This window comes from Leopardus geoffroyi, chromosome D3 (assembly GCF_018350155.1).
Source record: "Leopardus geoffroyi isolate Oge1 chromosome D3, O.geoffroyi_Oge1_pat1.0, whole genome shotgun sequence".
NCBI classification, from domain to species: Eukaryota; Metazoa; Chordata; class Mammalia; order Carnivora; family Felidae; genus Leopardus; species Leopardus geoffroyi.
Genome location: NC_059339.1, coordinates 15,945,345 through 15,963,179, shown reverse-complemented (window position 1 = coordinate 15,963,179; position 17,835 = coordinate 15,945,345). Strand labels below are relative to the sequence as shown.

The window sequence follows — 17,835 nt, the reverse complement described above, 5'->3', positions numbered from 1 at the left end:
GTGCATGCTTGGGCTGCCCCATTTCTCCTGCCACCAGTGGACTTTTCCCTGCATACTTAATGTTGTTGCTGTTTTCTATAGTGTAGAAATACATCTTTGTACCTGACTGTTAGGGGTTGAAGTGTGTCTTCCCAAAAGATACGTGGATGTCCTAATCACCCAGTATCTCAGAACGTGAACTATTCACATTCTTGTTTGGAAACAGAGACATCGCAGGTATAATTAGTTAAGTTAAGATGAGGTCACACTGCAGTGGAGTGGCGTCTTAATCCAATATGACTGGTGTCCTTATAGCAAGAGGGGACAGACACTCAGGGAGAGGATGGCCTGTGATGGCAGAGGCAGATTGGATTGACAGTGCATCTAGAGCCAAGTGCCGAGGGTTGCCAGCTACTGTCAGAAGCTAGAAGAGGCAAGGAAGGATTCCCCACCTACAGGTTCTGGAGGAAGCATAGCCCCATGACACCCTGATTTTGGATTCCAGCCTCTAGAACTGTGTAAGACAATAAATTCCTGTTGTTTTCAGCCTTCTGGTTCATGGTACTTCATGACGCAGCCCTGAGAAACTAATATTAGAAAATGAACTGTACTTGGAGTGGGACAGTAGAAATCCTACATGTTTTATATGGATACAGATTTGCAAGTACCTGGCACTGTGCTTGTCATCGAGGGTTCTCAGTCAGCATTTGCTGAGTAAATAAGTGAATGGCTAAGGAGAGAAAAAGAGGAAAGAATTTGGAAGAACTTGAGCTAGATTTGGGGGTTCAGTGAAGGAGGACAGTGCCAGTGGGGACCCTTTTCACCCTTTGTCAGGTGCCTGTAATCAACGCAAGTGCAGGTCTTAAAAGCCATACCTAGAAGAGTGAGGCCCAGTGCTTGCTATGGCCATTTGCGTCCAGCCTTGTTTATGAATGCAGTCGGTGGGTGCTTAGGGCAAGGGCGCTCCTCTTCAATGACCTTGGAGCCATCTAGGCTGTGAACAACACCCTCATTCGGCCATTTTCTACTCCACCTTCTTCATTCTCAAGTAATCTATCTTCCCAGTAATTTGAGGGCATGATTCCATTTGACCTGAATCTGATCTTCCTCCTTGTCTTGTCACACCCACCTCCCTTACTGCTGCACATCCCAGAATCCTTGGTGAGTGTCTAGAAGCCTATGAGTAAGGCACCTGTAGCTGGTTCCTCCACTTTCTTCCCATCTCCTCAGAACCAAGGAGCAACATCTGACTGCTCCCCCACTCCTGCCCCCACTCACAAGCAAGCCAGCCTAGGGGTGGGTGGATACCAGCAAATGACCCTAGTGACCTGGCACATCAGGCAGCTTTCCTAGAGAATCATATAGAAGGCTCCTCGCTCACTTAATGCACCGAAAAAAAAATTTTTTTTTTCTGCTTGCCGATAATGCGTCTGGGAATGTATGGTGCCCAACCAAAATCAGGCTCCATTCATCATGTACCTGAGTTTGGTTACATATGAATTAGCATAAAGCCTGGGGGCTTGGAGGCCCACATCTACGCCTCATGGCTACCTGGGAGAAGATACTTGTTTGGAAGGGGAGCAGGTGCCACAAAATAGGGTTTCCCTGAGGAAGACAGTCCTGGAATGGATGACCACACTCAGAGGAACCTGCTCAGTCCTGAGTCCCCAGAGCCATGGAGAGGACACTACTCATTGCTCACAGACAATGGCATCCTGTGTTTTCGAGTGCTAAATCACACTGCCAAAGAAAAAATATTCTGACTTCTGTCCTCCACCTTCCATCTCCAGCCTGTCCACACAGCTCACTCTTGAGTGACAAAACTCATTCCTTCCTCTTTAGGGGAAAATGGAGGAGGTCTTTTTGTTGTATGGGGTTGGGTTCTGGGGGAACGTTAGCCACCGTGGGATGCATCTTTTCTGGGTTGCTATTTAAGTGAGTTTCTCCTCTTACAGTTCCAAGACTGGGAGCCTCAAGACTGGCAGCAGGAATGGCCTGGGCTTTGGTTTCTCGAGAATCCCCTTGCCATTGATTTGGGGAGGGGATCAGTCCATGGAGAGGCCACAACCTGCTGTCTCCAGTGATTTGCCTCCACAAAGACTTCATTATGCAGCCAGCCCTGGAAATTAGACCTTGGTCAAATGGTGTCTCTCAGAATAGGATTCATGAATTCAGAATAAATTTGAGAAGGTTTTAGAAGGCAGTGAAAGTCTGGGAAATTAATCTACTTTTGTCAAGGCTCTGACAAATGGGATGAGGATAATGTATAAATAGAGGGGAAGGGTGAGGAGGTGGAAATAGAAAGACTTTCTTTTTGGGACATAGATATCTGGTGGAAACGCATCTCCTGGTCATTGTTGTGCACCTGCAGTGTGCCAGGCTCAAGGTGAATAAGACGTCATTGTTCCACACCAGCAGGGAGCTCACATTCCTTTCCCCCCCTCTTCCTTAGTAATAGAAATATGTGCACGTGCACACGTGCGCACGTGTGTGTGTGCTTTTATGTGTGTGAGGGTAAGCATTTACTAGACCTGTTGTCCAACATCTTTGCAGCTAGGTGTGCCCCTGTGACTAAATTCTGGGCAATGAGAATTTAGTAGAAATGTTGTATGGAGCTTCTGAAAAGATTGCTTCAATTCAGCTGGGAGTGAGCAATTTCCTACTTCACCTACTTTCTTCTGCTTCCAGCCTAGCATGTGGCTGTGATGGCTGGCACTCTAGCCATTTTAGATCGTAAAGTGATGCTGAGAATCATGGCAAAGAAAGACAGAAGGAAGCAGGTTTCCTGATGACCTTTTGGAGCCATACCAGCTGTGGACTGGTCTTTTTTAATCTGTAAGAAATATAAATATCTTTCTTAAGCTACTATTTTTCAGATTGCTGTATCTAGCCAAAAGGAGTTCCTGATACACTGAGATACAATTGTAAGTTAAAATTAAGTACTCAGTAAAACCGAATATAAGTACTAAGGGAAATGACAGGGAGGGAACCCAGGAGAGTCAGAGAAGACTTCACAGGGAACATTTGAGTTGGGTCTTGAAGGTTGACTAGGAGTCCACCAGACTAAAGTGTCACAGGTTAAAGGGCATTGCAGACAGAGGACAACATGAGAGAATGAGCATTGTTTAAGAAGAGGAAAGCTATTTGGTGAGGTTGGAGTGCCTGGTGGAAAGTATGAAGTGGCGAAAGCTGAGCCTATTGTAACAGCTTGGGACAAGATCAGATGCACTGTCTTAGAGGCAATGGGGAGTCTTGAAAGATGTTAAGCTGGGCAACACTACATCAGATTTTTTTTAAGTTTATCTATTTATTTTTGAGACAGAGAGAGAGCAGGGGAGGGGCAGAGAGAGGGAGAGAGAATCCCGAGCAGGCTTTGCACAGTCAGCATGGAGCCCGATGGAGGGCTTGAACTCATGAACCATGAGATCATGACCTGAGCCAAAATCCAGAGTTGGATGCTTAACCAACTGAGCCGCTTAGGCACTCCTACGTCAGATTTTTAAGTTAGAAAGTTCCTTCTGGCTCAACATGGAGAAGAATCCATGGGCAAGTGAAGGCAAGACAGGAAGCAGGGAGACTAGGAAGCTGTTGCTGTCATGTAGGTGAGAGGTAATGAGACTGTGGACCTGGGGGTTCCAAACTCAGGTAGGTACCAAGAAGGGTCAGGTACCGGGATGGATGACATGAGCTAGTGTAAGAAAAATCAAATTTTGTGTGACTTGAGGGCTAGACTGGATTTCCTGGGTTCAAATTCTGGCCTCATCACTTATTAGATGTGTGACTTTGGTCAGATAATTTAATCTCTCTGTACCCCACCTTTCTCATCTACAAAAAGGCATAAAATTGTGAGGACTCATTGAATTTACATGCAAATATATACATACACATAAGTGTGAATTTATATATGTACACAGTGTGTATATAGTAGAAGCTAGAATAGTGCCTGGTACGTAAAAGTCTTCTTAAGCATTAACTCTTGTACTGTCATCATCGTCATGATCATCATCATCCTTATTCTAAGGAAAATAGTAGGGCACGTGAGAAGATAAATGGCCATGGACTTGGCCAATTGGGAGCAATGATTGGGGGTAATAGGGAGTGGTGGGGATTGTGGAAAACTAGCCAGCACGTGCCCCCCCTAAGAGGGGCAGCTCCATTTGGATGTAGTGCATGGTTGCGGGTCCACTCTTGCCACAGTGGTGGTGGTGGTGGGTTTTTAATCAAAATTTTTATGTAAAACCTTTCAATCTTAGAATATCACCCCAGTTTTTTTTTTTTTAAACAAAACCTTGTGTATTAAAATGTAAGTGGCAGGAACTAGCCTGCATGCCTCAATTTTCTATCTCTAAACGAAGATGAAAGCGGCGGGAATGAAGAGAGAAGGTTTAAAGGAGTTTTAGGAGGTAGGACTGAGGGGACCAGTTAGCTGGTTAGATGTGGGTAGGAGGCAGCGACTGGGGACAGGTCTGCGGTGTCTCAGAGGCCTGGAGAGGTGGCACTGTTCACCCGTCTGCTCATCACAGATACCTTCCCCCTCCACCCCCTCCTTCCTTCGGCATGCCTGCTTCCTCTTGGGGGACACTGTGCCACTTCTGGACTGGGGCAGTTCTTGGAGCTGGGGACACTTCTCTTCTTACTTAAGAGCAGGGCTTTTGGGGCTGAAAGACACACAACATGGATATAACATTGATAACCACACAGACACCTTGAAGAGAAAACCAGATCTGGTTAGTCCTGTACCGAAAACCTCCCAGAGGCTTCCTGTTGCCATTGAGATCATTCTGAAGTCCTTACCTTACCCTACAAAGGCCATGCCCACTCTGACTCCTGCCTCCCTCCCCGACTTCATATCCTGAGACCTCAGCCTAAATGGTCAGAGCTGAGAGAGGCTTTTTTGATGACTGTGGCTAAACTAGCCTCATCCCCACCGACAGTCTCTCTCTGGCCCATGTCTTGTTTTATTATCTTCTGATCACATATCATCTGCAACTGACTTGATATTTGCAGTTTTGTTTATAATCTGCTTTTTCCTTCTAAAACATAAGCTTGGGGAGGCCAGGAACTATAATCCTCAGTTCCAGGTGCTCAGTAGCTGATCAGTAGATATGTGTTGAATGAAAGAAAGTTCAAGAAATCCATAAGAGTCACACGTCTGCTGATGGCTGATCTTGGTTCCTCGCTATCTTAGATAGTCTGTTCAGCAAACAGCTTTTCAGGGCTCGGAGCCTTTCATGGATTTTCATGGCTTTCACCCTGTTGACAAGGGTGGGAATTTTTCTCATTGGCAGTCATTACTCTGAGTCCTGACCACTTACTGGATGCTTTGTCCTTCTGTCCATTCTTTGTTTTAATGATTAGGGCCTCAATCAGGCTTTCTGGTCTACCTTGACCTCTTATTCAACCTCCTTGAAACTATCCTACACCCAGTTCTTTTCAGCTCAGCCTAGCCCAGCCCAGCATTGGTTGCCACAGGCATTCTAGATGGTCTGAAAGAACACTGGCTAAGAAGACAGGCCTCCGCTTGGGCGCCACTGAGGGGACACAGGAGATGTGGTGGGAAGGGGTCCATGCACCAGAGTCCATAATTTTGCATTGGCCAGCTCGTTCATGATCCTTTCTTTTTCTCTTCTATTCTGTCTATCTTTCTGCATAAATCCCTTCTTTCCTACCTCCTTTCACTATACAAGCTCAACTCAGAAAGTTCTGAGAATAATTTTTTTTGCATGACTTATGGAATCTAGTTACGATTCTATCTGGTGGAAGTCCATAGGCTGTACCTAAAAGAGTATGCAAAACTATGTATATATGTGTGTATAAATTTTCTTATGGAGAGAGGACTCCTAGTTTTTAATAGATTTTCTAAAGCACCTGTGTCCCCCAGATTGTGAACCACTGAAAATGCATCTTCCAGAGCAGGGGGTGGAGGGGACGAGTGTCACAGAGGGATACAACTTCCATATATAACATACTTGGAAAAGACAAATCCCTAGAGACAGAAAGTAGATTTGTGGTTGCCTAGAGCCATGGGGTGGCAAAGGAGAGAGACTGCCAATGGATATGAGGTTTTCTTTTGGTTTGATTGAAATGTTCTAAAACTAGATTATGATAATAGTTGCACAACTCTGTAAATTGACTAACAGTCATTGAATTGTACATTTAAAAAGAGTGAATTTTATGGTATGCAAATTATACCTCCATAAAGTTATTTTAAAAAGTCAATGCTGCATTTCAAAAACTTAGTATGAAAAAATGTGAAATATCTCATTAATAATTTTAGATTGATTTCATGCTGAAGTGACAACATTTTATATAAGGAGGGCTCAATAAAATATAATTATTAGGATTAAAAAAATTTTTTTAATGTTTATTTATTTTTGAGAGAGAGAGAGAGAGTACGAGCAGGGGAGGAACAGAGAGAGAGGGAGACACAGAATCTGAAACAGGCTCCAGGCTCCAAGCTGTCAGCACAGAGCCCAACATGGGGTTCGAACTCACAAACCGTGAGATAATGACCTGAGCCGAAGCCGGACGCTCAACCGACTGAGCCACCCAGGCGCCCCTATAATTATTAGAAATTTAAAAGGAGCAATTGATGACCATGGGCTGTCTCTCGAGGAGAAATTGCTCAGAGTAACCCAAGGTACAGAGTATATTTCCAGTCTCCCCTGGGGAAAAGCAAAGGGGACTGAGGAAATTGAACAGGGCTAGGAGACCCCTGTGTCTCTTTTAACTGAATGGGGGTGGAGGTGAAGTAGGAGGGGTTCTTGATGTCTAGCTTCAAGGCAAAGAGTCCAGGCAGATTGTTCAGATCTCAGGTACGACTTACTGATATGGAGAGGTTCTTCGTCAGGCTTGGTCGAAGAGGATTCATTGTCCTCAATGTCCTTGCTGCCTGTTGCCTGGGTGATCACACTCTGGGGCTCGTCTGAGCCGGGGTTCATGGACATCATACTGCTCTGGGGGGATGATCCCCCACTGGTCCGAGACAGACTGAGGGTGGAGCCTCGCCGGCTTGGCTTGCGGTTGGTGACACGCAGTATAGGAATTTTGAATTTCTTGGTCTGAAGAAAAGAGAGAAGAGAGAGGGGTCTCAGAAAGAAGGGAGGGAGGACAGAATGATGGAAGGAAGGAGAGAAGGAGGAAGGAGGGTGGAAGGAAGGGAGAGAGAAGAATAAAGGAGGGAGGGAAGGACAGAAGAAAAGAAAGAAAGAAAAAGTGAAAACCTGGCTCTGAATGTGAATTTCTTTTGGCTCTTTCTGAACACCATGAGACGTATCCTGGATCTGTCACAAATCAAGATAGTTTAAAATGTGTATGATTTTTTTAATCTTTTTTTTTAAAGATTTTTTTTTAGTGTTTATTTTTGAGAGAGAGAGAGAGAGAGAGAGAGAAAATGTGAGCAGGAGATGGGCAGAGAGTGCAGGAGACACAGAATCCAAAGCAAGCTCCAGGCTCTGAGCTATCAGCACAGAGCCCGACACGGGGCTTGAACTCACAAACCGTGAGATCATGACCTGAACCAAAGTTGGACACTTAACCCACTGAGCCACCCAGGCGCCCTTTTTTAATCTTTTTATTTAAAAAAGTTTTTTTAAAATGTTTATTTCTGAGAGAGAGAGAGAGAGACAGAGACAGAGTGTGAGCAGGGGAGGGGCAGAGAGAGAGAGGGAGACACAGAATCTGAAACAGGCTCCAGGCTCTGAGCTGTCAGCAGAGAGCCCGATATGGGGCTTGAACTCACAAACCACAAGATCATGATCTGAGTTGAAGTCAGACACTTAACTGGCTGAGCCACCCAGACACCCCTAAAATGTGTATTATTTGAAGCAAACATTATGGGACTTACTCTGTTTAGTGAGTGCCATGGTTGGCCATGTAGTCACCGCAAGAAGCCAAACGCATATTCTAATGATATTACCGGGGACCAGAAGAGCTTTTGACTTTTCTTTTGTAATAATCATCAGAGTTGATTTTTAAACTGTGGGAGGATGGGTCTCATTTCTTCAGCTACCTCTTGGTTTGACCCCACATTGCATGTATCAATTTCTTGTTCCACTGAGTTGACGCCAGGCCCTCCAACAATGAAGATTTGTGTTTGCTGGAATCTTCTGAAGAATGTAGGATGGAGAAAATTCTATAGCTGACGTTTAGGAAGTGGGATATCGGGGAAGCAGATTTGTCTGATGAGATAGCACTCATTGTGGGAGGAAGGAGAACCATGGTTGTGGTGGACAGAAGGGTCTAGGTGACAAGCCCTCGAAGGTAGTAAGGGGTAGGTAGAGAAAGCCCTGTAAGGGAAATGTGGACTTTTGGGAGGAAAGGAGTCAGACAGGATGGGTTACCGGTGCATGTGTGTGCACACGTATGTGTGTGTGTGTGTGTGTTCACCCGCTTGCATGATTGATGTCACTTCTGAATCTACTGTGCAGGGTCCTGTCTTCGTTTAACTCATGGCCCAAGTCTTCCAGAGGGTTTCTAACTTGCCCAAGGTCACACACAGCTAGCATGTGGCAGAGCCGGGATTCAAATCCAGGTCAGGTCAACACCGATGCTAATTATTGGGCCTTGCTTGAAAATACTTTAAGCAATGCTCTTTTCTCAGTGGCATTGAAAATTCCCCTGATCCCATGCTGATGAAAATACCAGGTTTACAGTGGGACACAGTAGGTCCTCAGCTGCTCCAGGGTAAGAGCTCAATAGCGCTCTGGGCTATCGTTTATGCTCGATGAATGGAAACAGTTTTATTTGAGAACATTTATTTATTTATGTATTTATGTTTTTGTTTTTTTTTTTTTAATTTACGAACTTTTAAAATGAATGCTCCTGCAGGGAAGACTGAGGTCATCTTTCAATCAGACTCATAGTGTTTGATACCTTCAGAAAGCAGATAGGAAGAAGAGACAGCACTGAGGCCACACCAACATCTAATAAATATCTAACAGGGTGGAGAGAGTTGTGTCCCTCAGGATTTGTATCATGGAGTCCACAGCATGTGGGCAGAAGTAATTTTTTGGTGGCTGCCTTGTGGGGCCATGAGTACAGGTGGAACTTCGCCCCCCACCCTGGGAAGAGGGGAGGGTCTTCCTGGTTGCACAGGGGAAGAAGGTGGGTTTACCCAGATCTCCAAGGGGGCATGTTCTCTCCTTTGTCCAATCAGGAGCTTGACACAGCATCCCCTTTGTCCTGACATTGCAACTGGGGATAATATATGTGGAAGTCACCTCATCCGGTCTCCTCTGGCACAATATGAATTCCTGGCTCTGGAAACCAGACTCTTTAGATCAACATCATTTATGAAGGCCGGACACATCGTGTCCCAGGGGCAGCCTGGAGTCTGGCAATGAGCACTGGACCTGGATCCGGGGCGGGGTGGGGGCAGGGCGACGAACATCAGAGGGGCCTTGAGCAAGCCACAGCCTTGCCTCAGTTTCTTTATTTACAAAACCAAGAGAATAGACTGGGGTGGTCTCAAGGAGCTTTCTGCATCCAGAGCTCCGTGTGGATCTTCCTTGGGCTAGGATTTCATTTTGTGCTCCTAAAGTTGCCCTTAATTAAAATTCAATTAACAACCTCAGCCAGGAAATCCGAAGTGAAGGGCTGACACTTCTGATTAATTGAGAGTGGCAGAAAAATAAAATGTGGGGGGAACATGTGACAGGCAGTTTCAGCATCTTGCTTACCCTTTATTGAACTGACTCTGTCTGAATTGACTTAAATCCCCAAATGCTTCTTCCCTATTTTTTATATTTCACTCAGGAGCAGTGTTAACCAGCTGCTGTGTTCCACCTCAGTAGGGACTGCTTTTGGCAACAAAGGAAAAGATTTCCCTGAGTGATTCCTTATACTTTTTCAGAAGCAAAGGGTTTCAAACTGGCGGCCCGTGGGGGGGCGGGGGGGTGGGGACATGATTAACTGCCCGGAATTTTACAAATTGGGGAGGTTTTTATATAGCAACCTAGGTTATTAGTCTCTCTGAAAAATGATAAGCCCCAGACTTCCATTCTCACATGGCAAAATGGCTAGAGCTGGGCAGAAGTTCTTCCCTTTAGCTGAGCAGGCATATCCCTGTTTGCCACAGACCTCACCACTCCCTAATACATTACACCCATCCAGATTTTTTTCATATACCCAGTTTGCCTGGTTCTTACACAAACATGATCTTGGCACTGACAAGCTCTAAACACACAGAAGAATATCAGTTGCTGTGGGAATTGATTGCAGCCCCTCTTTCAAAGCTCTCATTTTAGAGGCGCAGAAACTGAAGTCAGGAGACAGGAAAGGACTTGTCTGAAGCCACACGGTGAACCGGGTCACCATGGCTAAGCTAGGTCTCCTGACTCCTAATCCAGTGCTCCCTTGTCCTCAGAATGGACCACACTTCAGCCTAGAGTGTGACCTGTAAGTTTCCTAGGGAATTCAATTTTGTGAGAGTTCCAGTGTGGTGATTTACTGTCCCCTGTTGCAATTTTTGTCATGAATATTCCTGGAGGACATTTTTTTTTTTAAGGTTTGTGGTTCCTGCTGCTTTTTCTGTGCATCTCTGGAGACAGATGTACACAGTGTCTCCATAGCAACTTTCTGTGATAAAAAATAAAGGCTTCTACTTCTCAGATCTAGGCACACCCTGATGAAAGAGCAAGCAAATAGTGCAACTCTTCATGAGGGGCAATTATAAGCGTGACACCATGGAGGACATGCATTTGACGAGCTCAGTGTTTAATAAACAGTGTTTCATGAACAGACCCAGGATTAACTCTTTGCTCTGCCATTACCCGGTTGTGTGACCTCATGCAAGTCACTTAGCCTCTCTGAGCCTCAACTTCCTCCTCTCCCAGCTGGGGATTAGAATTGTGCCTCCTGGGGCAGAGCTGGCTAATGTACCCAAAGCATTTCCTCAGCATAGAACCCGGCCCATTGCAATTATGTTAAAAAGTGGCTTCTAAAAATTATATAACCATGGGGCGCCTGGGCGGCTCAGTCAGTTAAGTGTCCGACTTCAGCTCAGGTCATGATCTCACAGTTTCTGGGTTCAAGTCCTGTGTCAGGCACTGTGCTGACAGTTTAGAGCCTGGAGCCGCTTGAGATTCTGTGTCTCCCTCTCTCTCGGCCTCTCCCCTGCTTGTGCTCTCTCTGTCTCTCAAAAATAAATAAATGTCAAAAAAATTAAAAATTATATAACCACAATAATTATCAACATTTTACCACTTTCTTTTTTTTTAATTTATGTTAATGTCTTATTTATTTTTGAGAGAGAACGAGCGAGCGAGCGCACAAGTGGGGGAGGGGCAGAGAGAGGGAGACACAGAATCCGAAGCAGGCTCCAGGCTCTGACCTGTCAGTGCAGAGCCCGATGTGGGGCTCGAACCCACGAACCGTGAGATCATGACCTGAGCTAAAGTTGGACACTTAACCAACCGAGCCACCCAGGCCTCCCTACCCCTTTCAAAGTGAGTTGGCACGGTGTTTCCTGAGGTTCTTTACTAACGTTGCGAAGTAGGCAGGGATGAACATTATTCTCATATTGTGGGGAAGGGCACAGGTGTAGGAAACATTCTAGGTGCCTGCTCTTTCAACTACCTTTACTTATCTAAATATTACCTCTTGTCAGGGTGTCTGGGTGGCTCAATCAGTTGTATATCTGACTCTTGATCTCTGTTCAGGTAATGATCTCACAGTTTGTGGGTTCGAGCCCCACACTGGGCTCTGTGCTGATGACTCAGAGCCTGCTTGGGATTCTCTCTCTCCCTCTCTGCCCCTCCCCCACTTATGTGCACTCACGTGCCCCCTCCCCCCCCAAATAAATAAATAAACTTAAATAAATATTACCTCTTGTCATTATTACTTTACGGTGCTTGTTTGTTGGGTAGATGAATTTGGGAAGCTTTGGGTTTGGAATAGTTTTGAGTGAAAAGAATAGACCTCTCGATGTTCCCTTGGTGGTAAATGTGCGTTCTTGTTTGTAGAACACCCTATCTGTTGAATCACCTACTTCTTATTTTCTGGCTGAGTTGAAAAGAGAGTGAGAGATCGAGAGAGAAATGACTGGTATTGATTAAAAACATGGAGTGAGGTGAGTCCATTTCCTTCCGGTGACATGTAATTGAGCAGCTCCGCAGCTGCTCCTCCCTTTCCCGTGAAGTGGTTTCTGGCCAAATGTCATGTCTCCCGTAATCCCCAGATAGCCGTTTTAATTAAAATTTACAAAAACCATCCAACAGCATGTGGTTCTGATTTCTCTTCACTCAGAGAACCAACTAGAAAAAAAAAATCCCATCAGAGAAGAGACTGGCAAAAAACGCTCCCAATGCAAGTCGGGGCTCGTAGCCAGACCAGAGCGTCGTGTGCTGGTAGTTACCTTAGGCGCTGTCACGAAGTGCTCCCACCTCTGTCCCATGGACTTGTCCTTATTGATTTTTTTTATTGTGCTCTTGCTTCCACCCGGGTCCCTGAGTGAGAAACAGCTTAATGAGTTTTCCGTTCCCAGAGCCTCGGTTTTACTACAAGTTCTTTTAGGAAATGCAATGAATGGATGATGGATGGTGGCTGTTCTCTGTTACGGTCCCCCCGCCCCCCGCCACTCCCCCCACGTTTGCGTGAAGAAGTGAGAGGGACAGTCCTCCATAGCTGGGTCCTGCCAGTGAAAATTGAGGTTAGGAGAGACCACCGCTTACGAGGTGGGGCTGAGGGAGGTGAATGTATTTGCATTCATTCTGCATCTGTTTGCGATTTGGACTTGGGTCCTCTCCTAAACTCCAGGGCAAGTCTGCAGCTACTCCTGGGGGCTGAACTGAAAGGCATGTTCATTTCTGAATCTCTGCCTGCGGTGGTGTCCAAGAATCCTACCATGAGGGGCACTTGTGTGTAGCATGGAGAGAGTATAACTGAGGGGGCCTGTGGAGAGGTTGTAGGGGCAGGTTTTTGCACAATGAAAATCACTGGTTTGGAGCGTATTGAGCAGAACTCTGTACGATGCTACGTGCAAGATGCTTTCTCACTGAATTGTCTCAGTGAAACCTTGCGATTGTCACCCCATTTTACAGATGAGAAAACAAACGGGGGCGAGGGTGCTCAGGTCACTCACCCAGGTTCAGATTTACAGTGAAACTAATGACTGTCACTTGATGGGTCCCTGTGGGGCCCTGTACCTAATTTTCCACTGCAATTTTTCTATTCCTTTTCTTAAAGCACCACCATTCCCCAGTTAACTAAACTTCGGGTACCCTAAATCCTGGTTCCTCCCCTCAGGGGTTGGGAACTTTCTGGTTATGAGACTGAGCCTCCAGCAGGTTTTGTTGGTGATGTGCCCGTAATCCCTCATCTGAAACCCATAGGACCAGATGTGTTGCCACGTTGGCATTTTGGGAAGGATATATGCTGCCTGTGCCATATGTTAATGTAATCCTTCCAGAAGCGGGGACTGGGACAGCATCCTGTAACCAGACACATTACTATTTCTGCAGTGACATATATGAATATTTACTCTAGGTGGGCTAAAGACCTGTAAATAACTTCAAGTCAGATTGTGCCACCAAGTCAGTTTGGTTCATGTCAAAGCTTGCTGCAGAATGAGTTATGGAAAAATTGTTTCCAGAGCTTTTTGGATTTTGGACTTGGGGCTACAGGACAGTGGATCTCTGTTGATAAACAAGCAGGAAGACTCAGTGTGTGCTCTTTCAGTTCCTTCTACCTATCAATCAATGATTGATTAACGCACTGATTTCCCTTTCTGTCCGTCCATCCATCCATCCATCCATCTGTCCACCCATCCACCCATCCACCCATCCCTTTCTTTATCTCCTTTTTCTCTGCAGAAAGGATTTTGGATGGCTGGCATCCTTTAAATCATTTGGCTGGCTGTCATCTAGTTTAGAGCTGGGACTTGAGGAATTGAGGTGGCCAGACCAGGTTGATGACGGGAGGCACTGACAGGGGTCTAGACTTCTCAGGGGCTGCTGAGCGCTGATGAGGGAGGTGGGAGATGCTCAGATATAGGAGGTAAAGGGTGATCAAGCTCAAACTTGCATAAGACGGGCTTCTCATGGCACAAGGCTCTGGGTAGTGGAATCGAAGGCTTTTACCAGCCCAGATGTGGAGCAGGGGCTGGGGGTGGGGGTGGGGGGGAGGTGTGCCCTCCTCCCTGGCAGGACTTTGCTGAATATTTATCAGCCCACAGCCACAACCCAAGAAACATACGTAGGCGCCAAGGTGGAAGTCAGGCTGGGGAGGGTGGGGTGGGGTGAGAATGTGCCTTCAAGCTTTTTGTAAGACTTTATGTTTGATTACACAATAAAAAGCCCTCTGAATAATTAACAGTGAAGCTCATTTAACGTTGGTTCTGCCTGCTTCTCCCCTGAGTAATCAAATTAGGGAATATTTAAAATCCAGCCAGAGGAAGGAGCAGCAATACTTCAGTCCTATAAACAATATTTAAACTAGCGGCGCTTTTGAAGTCTGATTTAAGGCTCACCAACTGGAAGCTTTAGCAGTTTCTGCTTTGGAGCGTTTCTTTCAAGACCACAGGGCTTTGGGGCTCCTTCCTTTCACTAACGCAGCTCCTGCTGTGCCTCCAGCCTTCTTCTTGAAGTTCAAAAGCACCCCCCTTCCCCTTTCAAAATTAAATCTGGTCCCAGCCAAGCTTTCAAAATCTTAAATATTCAAGCCCGATCGGGAAGATGGGGAGGCTTTCTGTTAACGCTGACTTCCTAGATGACCCGAAATCTATTGCGACTCCAGGCAGCAGGTAAATGAGTTAAAAATGCAGCGAGGCTCCCAGAGATCTTAAACAGCCCTTGCGCCCTTGCTCGTGCAAAGCCACTGATAAAGAAAGGGCCCTGGTTAGACAGTATCAGTCTCTCTGATGTTTCATTCTCAGTAGCAAATAAACCAAAAAAAGGAAGATCAAACAGGGGCAGGAAAAGAAGTAAACCACCTGTGTTTCTTTGTCCACAGGGGGCTGGCTGCACACCTTGTCTGAGATGGGCACAGCAAGTTGACAGTCCGTCCTTCCCAAGGCTTGGTGGGGTGGTCATTAGTGCTGTTTACCAAATAGTCCCAGGTCTTTCTGGCTCCTTGAGGACAGGGGTAGTGCTGTGACTTGCTTTGTTTAAAAGCGATTAACCTTGTTTTTTTTTTTGACCATAAATTTCATATTTAAATAAATAAATAAATGCGATTGAATGTGGCGTTTAGGGTGGATGCTTTAAGGGCCAGCCCTCAAGGCAGATTCCCTCTGCTGCCGAGTTGATGGTGGAAGCTTATGTTGACAAGGAGCTCCTGTCAGCCTGGGTCCTTGAGCGACTAAGGAGCACAGCCCCATGTTGATGACACGTAGGACGCCCAGGAAATGCACTTGTGTTGCATTAAGCTTTTGAGATTTTAGGGTTGTTCATTCCGGCAGCTTAATTTAGTTTACCTAATTGATGTCCCTGATCTACTGTTTGTGTGACCTCAGGCAAGTCTCTGTGAGCAATAGGACCGGGAAAGCAGTGCATGCTGGTGGTTAACAGTGGGTTTAAGAGTCAGGTGGCCTGGATGTTCGAGTCCTGTGCCTGCCCTCCTTCCGAGGCGTGTCTTTGTGTAAATTACTTAGCCTCTCTGAGCCTCAGTGTCCTCATCTGTAAAATGGAGGGAATAATATTAGTTATGTCAGAGGATTGCTGTGAAGATGAAATTTGGGGCTTGTTAGGGGCTTGGCGGGGTGCCTTGTACAGAGAACTGAACACAGTTAAACTATTAACAGTATGCTTTTGTCGACAGCGGTCTAAGTGTGGCTTGGAGGAGGGGCTGATGGTGGGGAACGAGGCACTAGGGCAGATCCATAGGGGCAAATCTGCTACGATTTTCAGACCATAATTTCCCCTTGCTGAAGCTTTCTGGGGGATCCGATTTGCTAGCAATCAAGGGACGAAAGCGTTGAGCCCCGTCGCATCTCATTTAACTGTACCCACCAAGCACATTTTGTTCCTAGTGTGTCACTTGAAATGTCTCTCCACAGTGGCCATCAGAGTGTTTTTCTCAAATACTTCACTCAGCCTTTGCGAACCATCATGTGGGGTAAAACACCTACTTCTCAGAGTGGAAAGTCTGTTGACCGGTTTATTTTTTTTTTTTTAATTTTTTTTTTCAACGTTTATTTATTTTTGAGACAGAGAGAGACAGAGCATGAACGGGGGAGGGGCAGAGAGAGAGGGAGACACAGAATCGGAAACAGGCTCCAGGCTCCGAGCCATCAGCCCAGAGCCTGACGCGGGGCTCGAACTCACGGACCGCAAGATCGTGACCTGGCTGAAGTCGGACGCTTAACCGACTGCGCCACCCAGGCGCCCCTGTTGACCGGTTTAGAATGCATTCACGAGTCCATGACTGAGTTTGGAGATCGGCGGTAACTGCTGATTGTGCACCAGGGAAGGAGGGGACAGAGATCAGAGCTCCCAGGATCTCCCAGGCAGGTCGCCTCCCTAGTGACAGGTGCTCCCATCATCCTGCCACGGTCCCCTACTCCTGCAGAGATGTCCTCTTGAGTAAAACAAGGGAGGCATTTTGCAATTAAATCAGTGCAGAGGGGAGAGCAGGTGAAATCCAAGATTTCACTCAAATATCACCTCCTGAGTGAGTCTTTCCCGGATGACCCAATTTAAAAGTCACCCCCAACCTGCCACTGTCACATCACCCCGTCAATTTCTTTGTGACCCTTGGTGCTATCTCACAGCATCTTGATTGTTGCATGTTTATTATCTGCTCCCCTAAAGCTGCAGAGAACAGAGATGTTACCTGCTTCCTTCACTGCTGTATCCCCAGTAGTACCTGAAAACAGCAGGCTTGAGGAACATGAGAGTTTCCGGGGTGGGGTGGGGGCGCACATGACAAGGGAAAACCAACTTAAATGTAATAACTGCTATTTTTGCATGTTCTTCAGAATGATGCTGCATTTTTTCCCCCCACAAGATTGACGATCTGGCAAAGACTTAAAGTTCTTACAGGACTTGGTTAAATATGTTGATAAACTCCACAGTCATTAAAAGTGGTTCCAATATGGAGAGACGGTTCCCATATGTTAAGTTAAATACCAAAGCCATAAGTATAGAATGGCCTTTTTTTGTTGTTTCTTAAAAGAAAATGACACACGCACATATCACATCATCTTGGTAAGCTGCAGTCCCTTTTGTATCCTGGACGCCCCCTGACAAATATTACTTTGCAATGAATTTTTCTTTTTGCTTTTTGACACCAGACCGTGCCCTACATTAATTGAGGACTTTGGGGCTTTAGCTAGGAACAGAGGAAACTGCCATTTAGTGGTTAAGCATGTGTGCTGGGCCACCGGGTTACCGGAATTCAAATTCTGACCTAGCTTTTACTAGCTATGCAATTCTGAGCAAGTTACTTAAATCTTCTGTGCCTCAGTTTCCTCATCTGTCAGTTAGAATGAGGCTCAAATGACATAAAGTACTCAGAGCAGTGCTTGACATCGGAAGCACCCAGGTGCCAGCTATTTTCATTATAACACAGTAGGTAGATTTAGGAGCCTGTGTCATATTTGAAACATCAAAGTGTGGTTGCCTTTTAGCCTTCCATGTTTTTCTAAAGGAACAGCAGGTTCTTTGTGCCTGGGCAGCCCAGCCCTTGAGTGTGAGGACTTTCTTTTTTTCTTTTTCTTTTAAAAAATTTTTTTAAATGTTTATCTATTTTTGAGAGAGAGACAGAGAGAGAGTGTGAGTGGGGGAGGGGCAGAGAGAGAGGGAGACACAGAATCCGAAGCAGGCTCCAGGCTCTGAGCTGTCAGCACAGAGCCCGATGCGGGGCTTGAACTCACAAACTGTGAGATCATGACCTGAGCTGAAGTCAGACGCTTAGCCA

The 17,835-nt window shown here is 45.9% G+C and overlaps 1 protein-coding gene across 1 annotated transcript in view; it reads right to left on the bottom strand.

The window, feature by feature from the left end:
• Positions 1-17,835, bottom strand: part of CCDC60 (coiled-coil domain containing 60) — a 168,611-nt gene that overhangs the window by 13,503 nt on the left and 137,273 nt on the right. Inside the window, exons 6-7 of the mRNA XM_045457737.1 lie at positions 12,335-12,425; positions 6,806-7,040 (exon numbers count right to left, since the gene is read on the bottom strand). Coding sequence (XP_045313693.1) covers positions 6,806-7,040; positions 12,335-12,425 — 326 coding nt within the window. The remainder of the gene's footprint in view (positions 1-6,805; positions 7,041-12,334; positions 12,426-17,835) is intronic.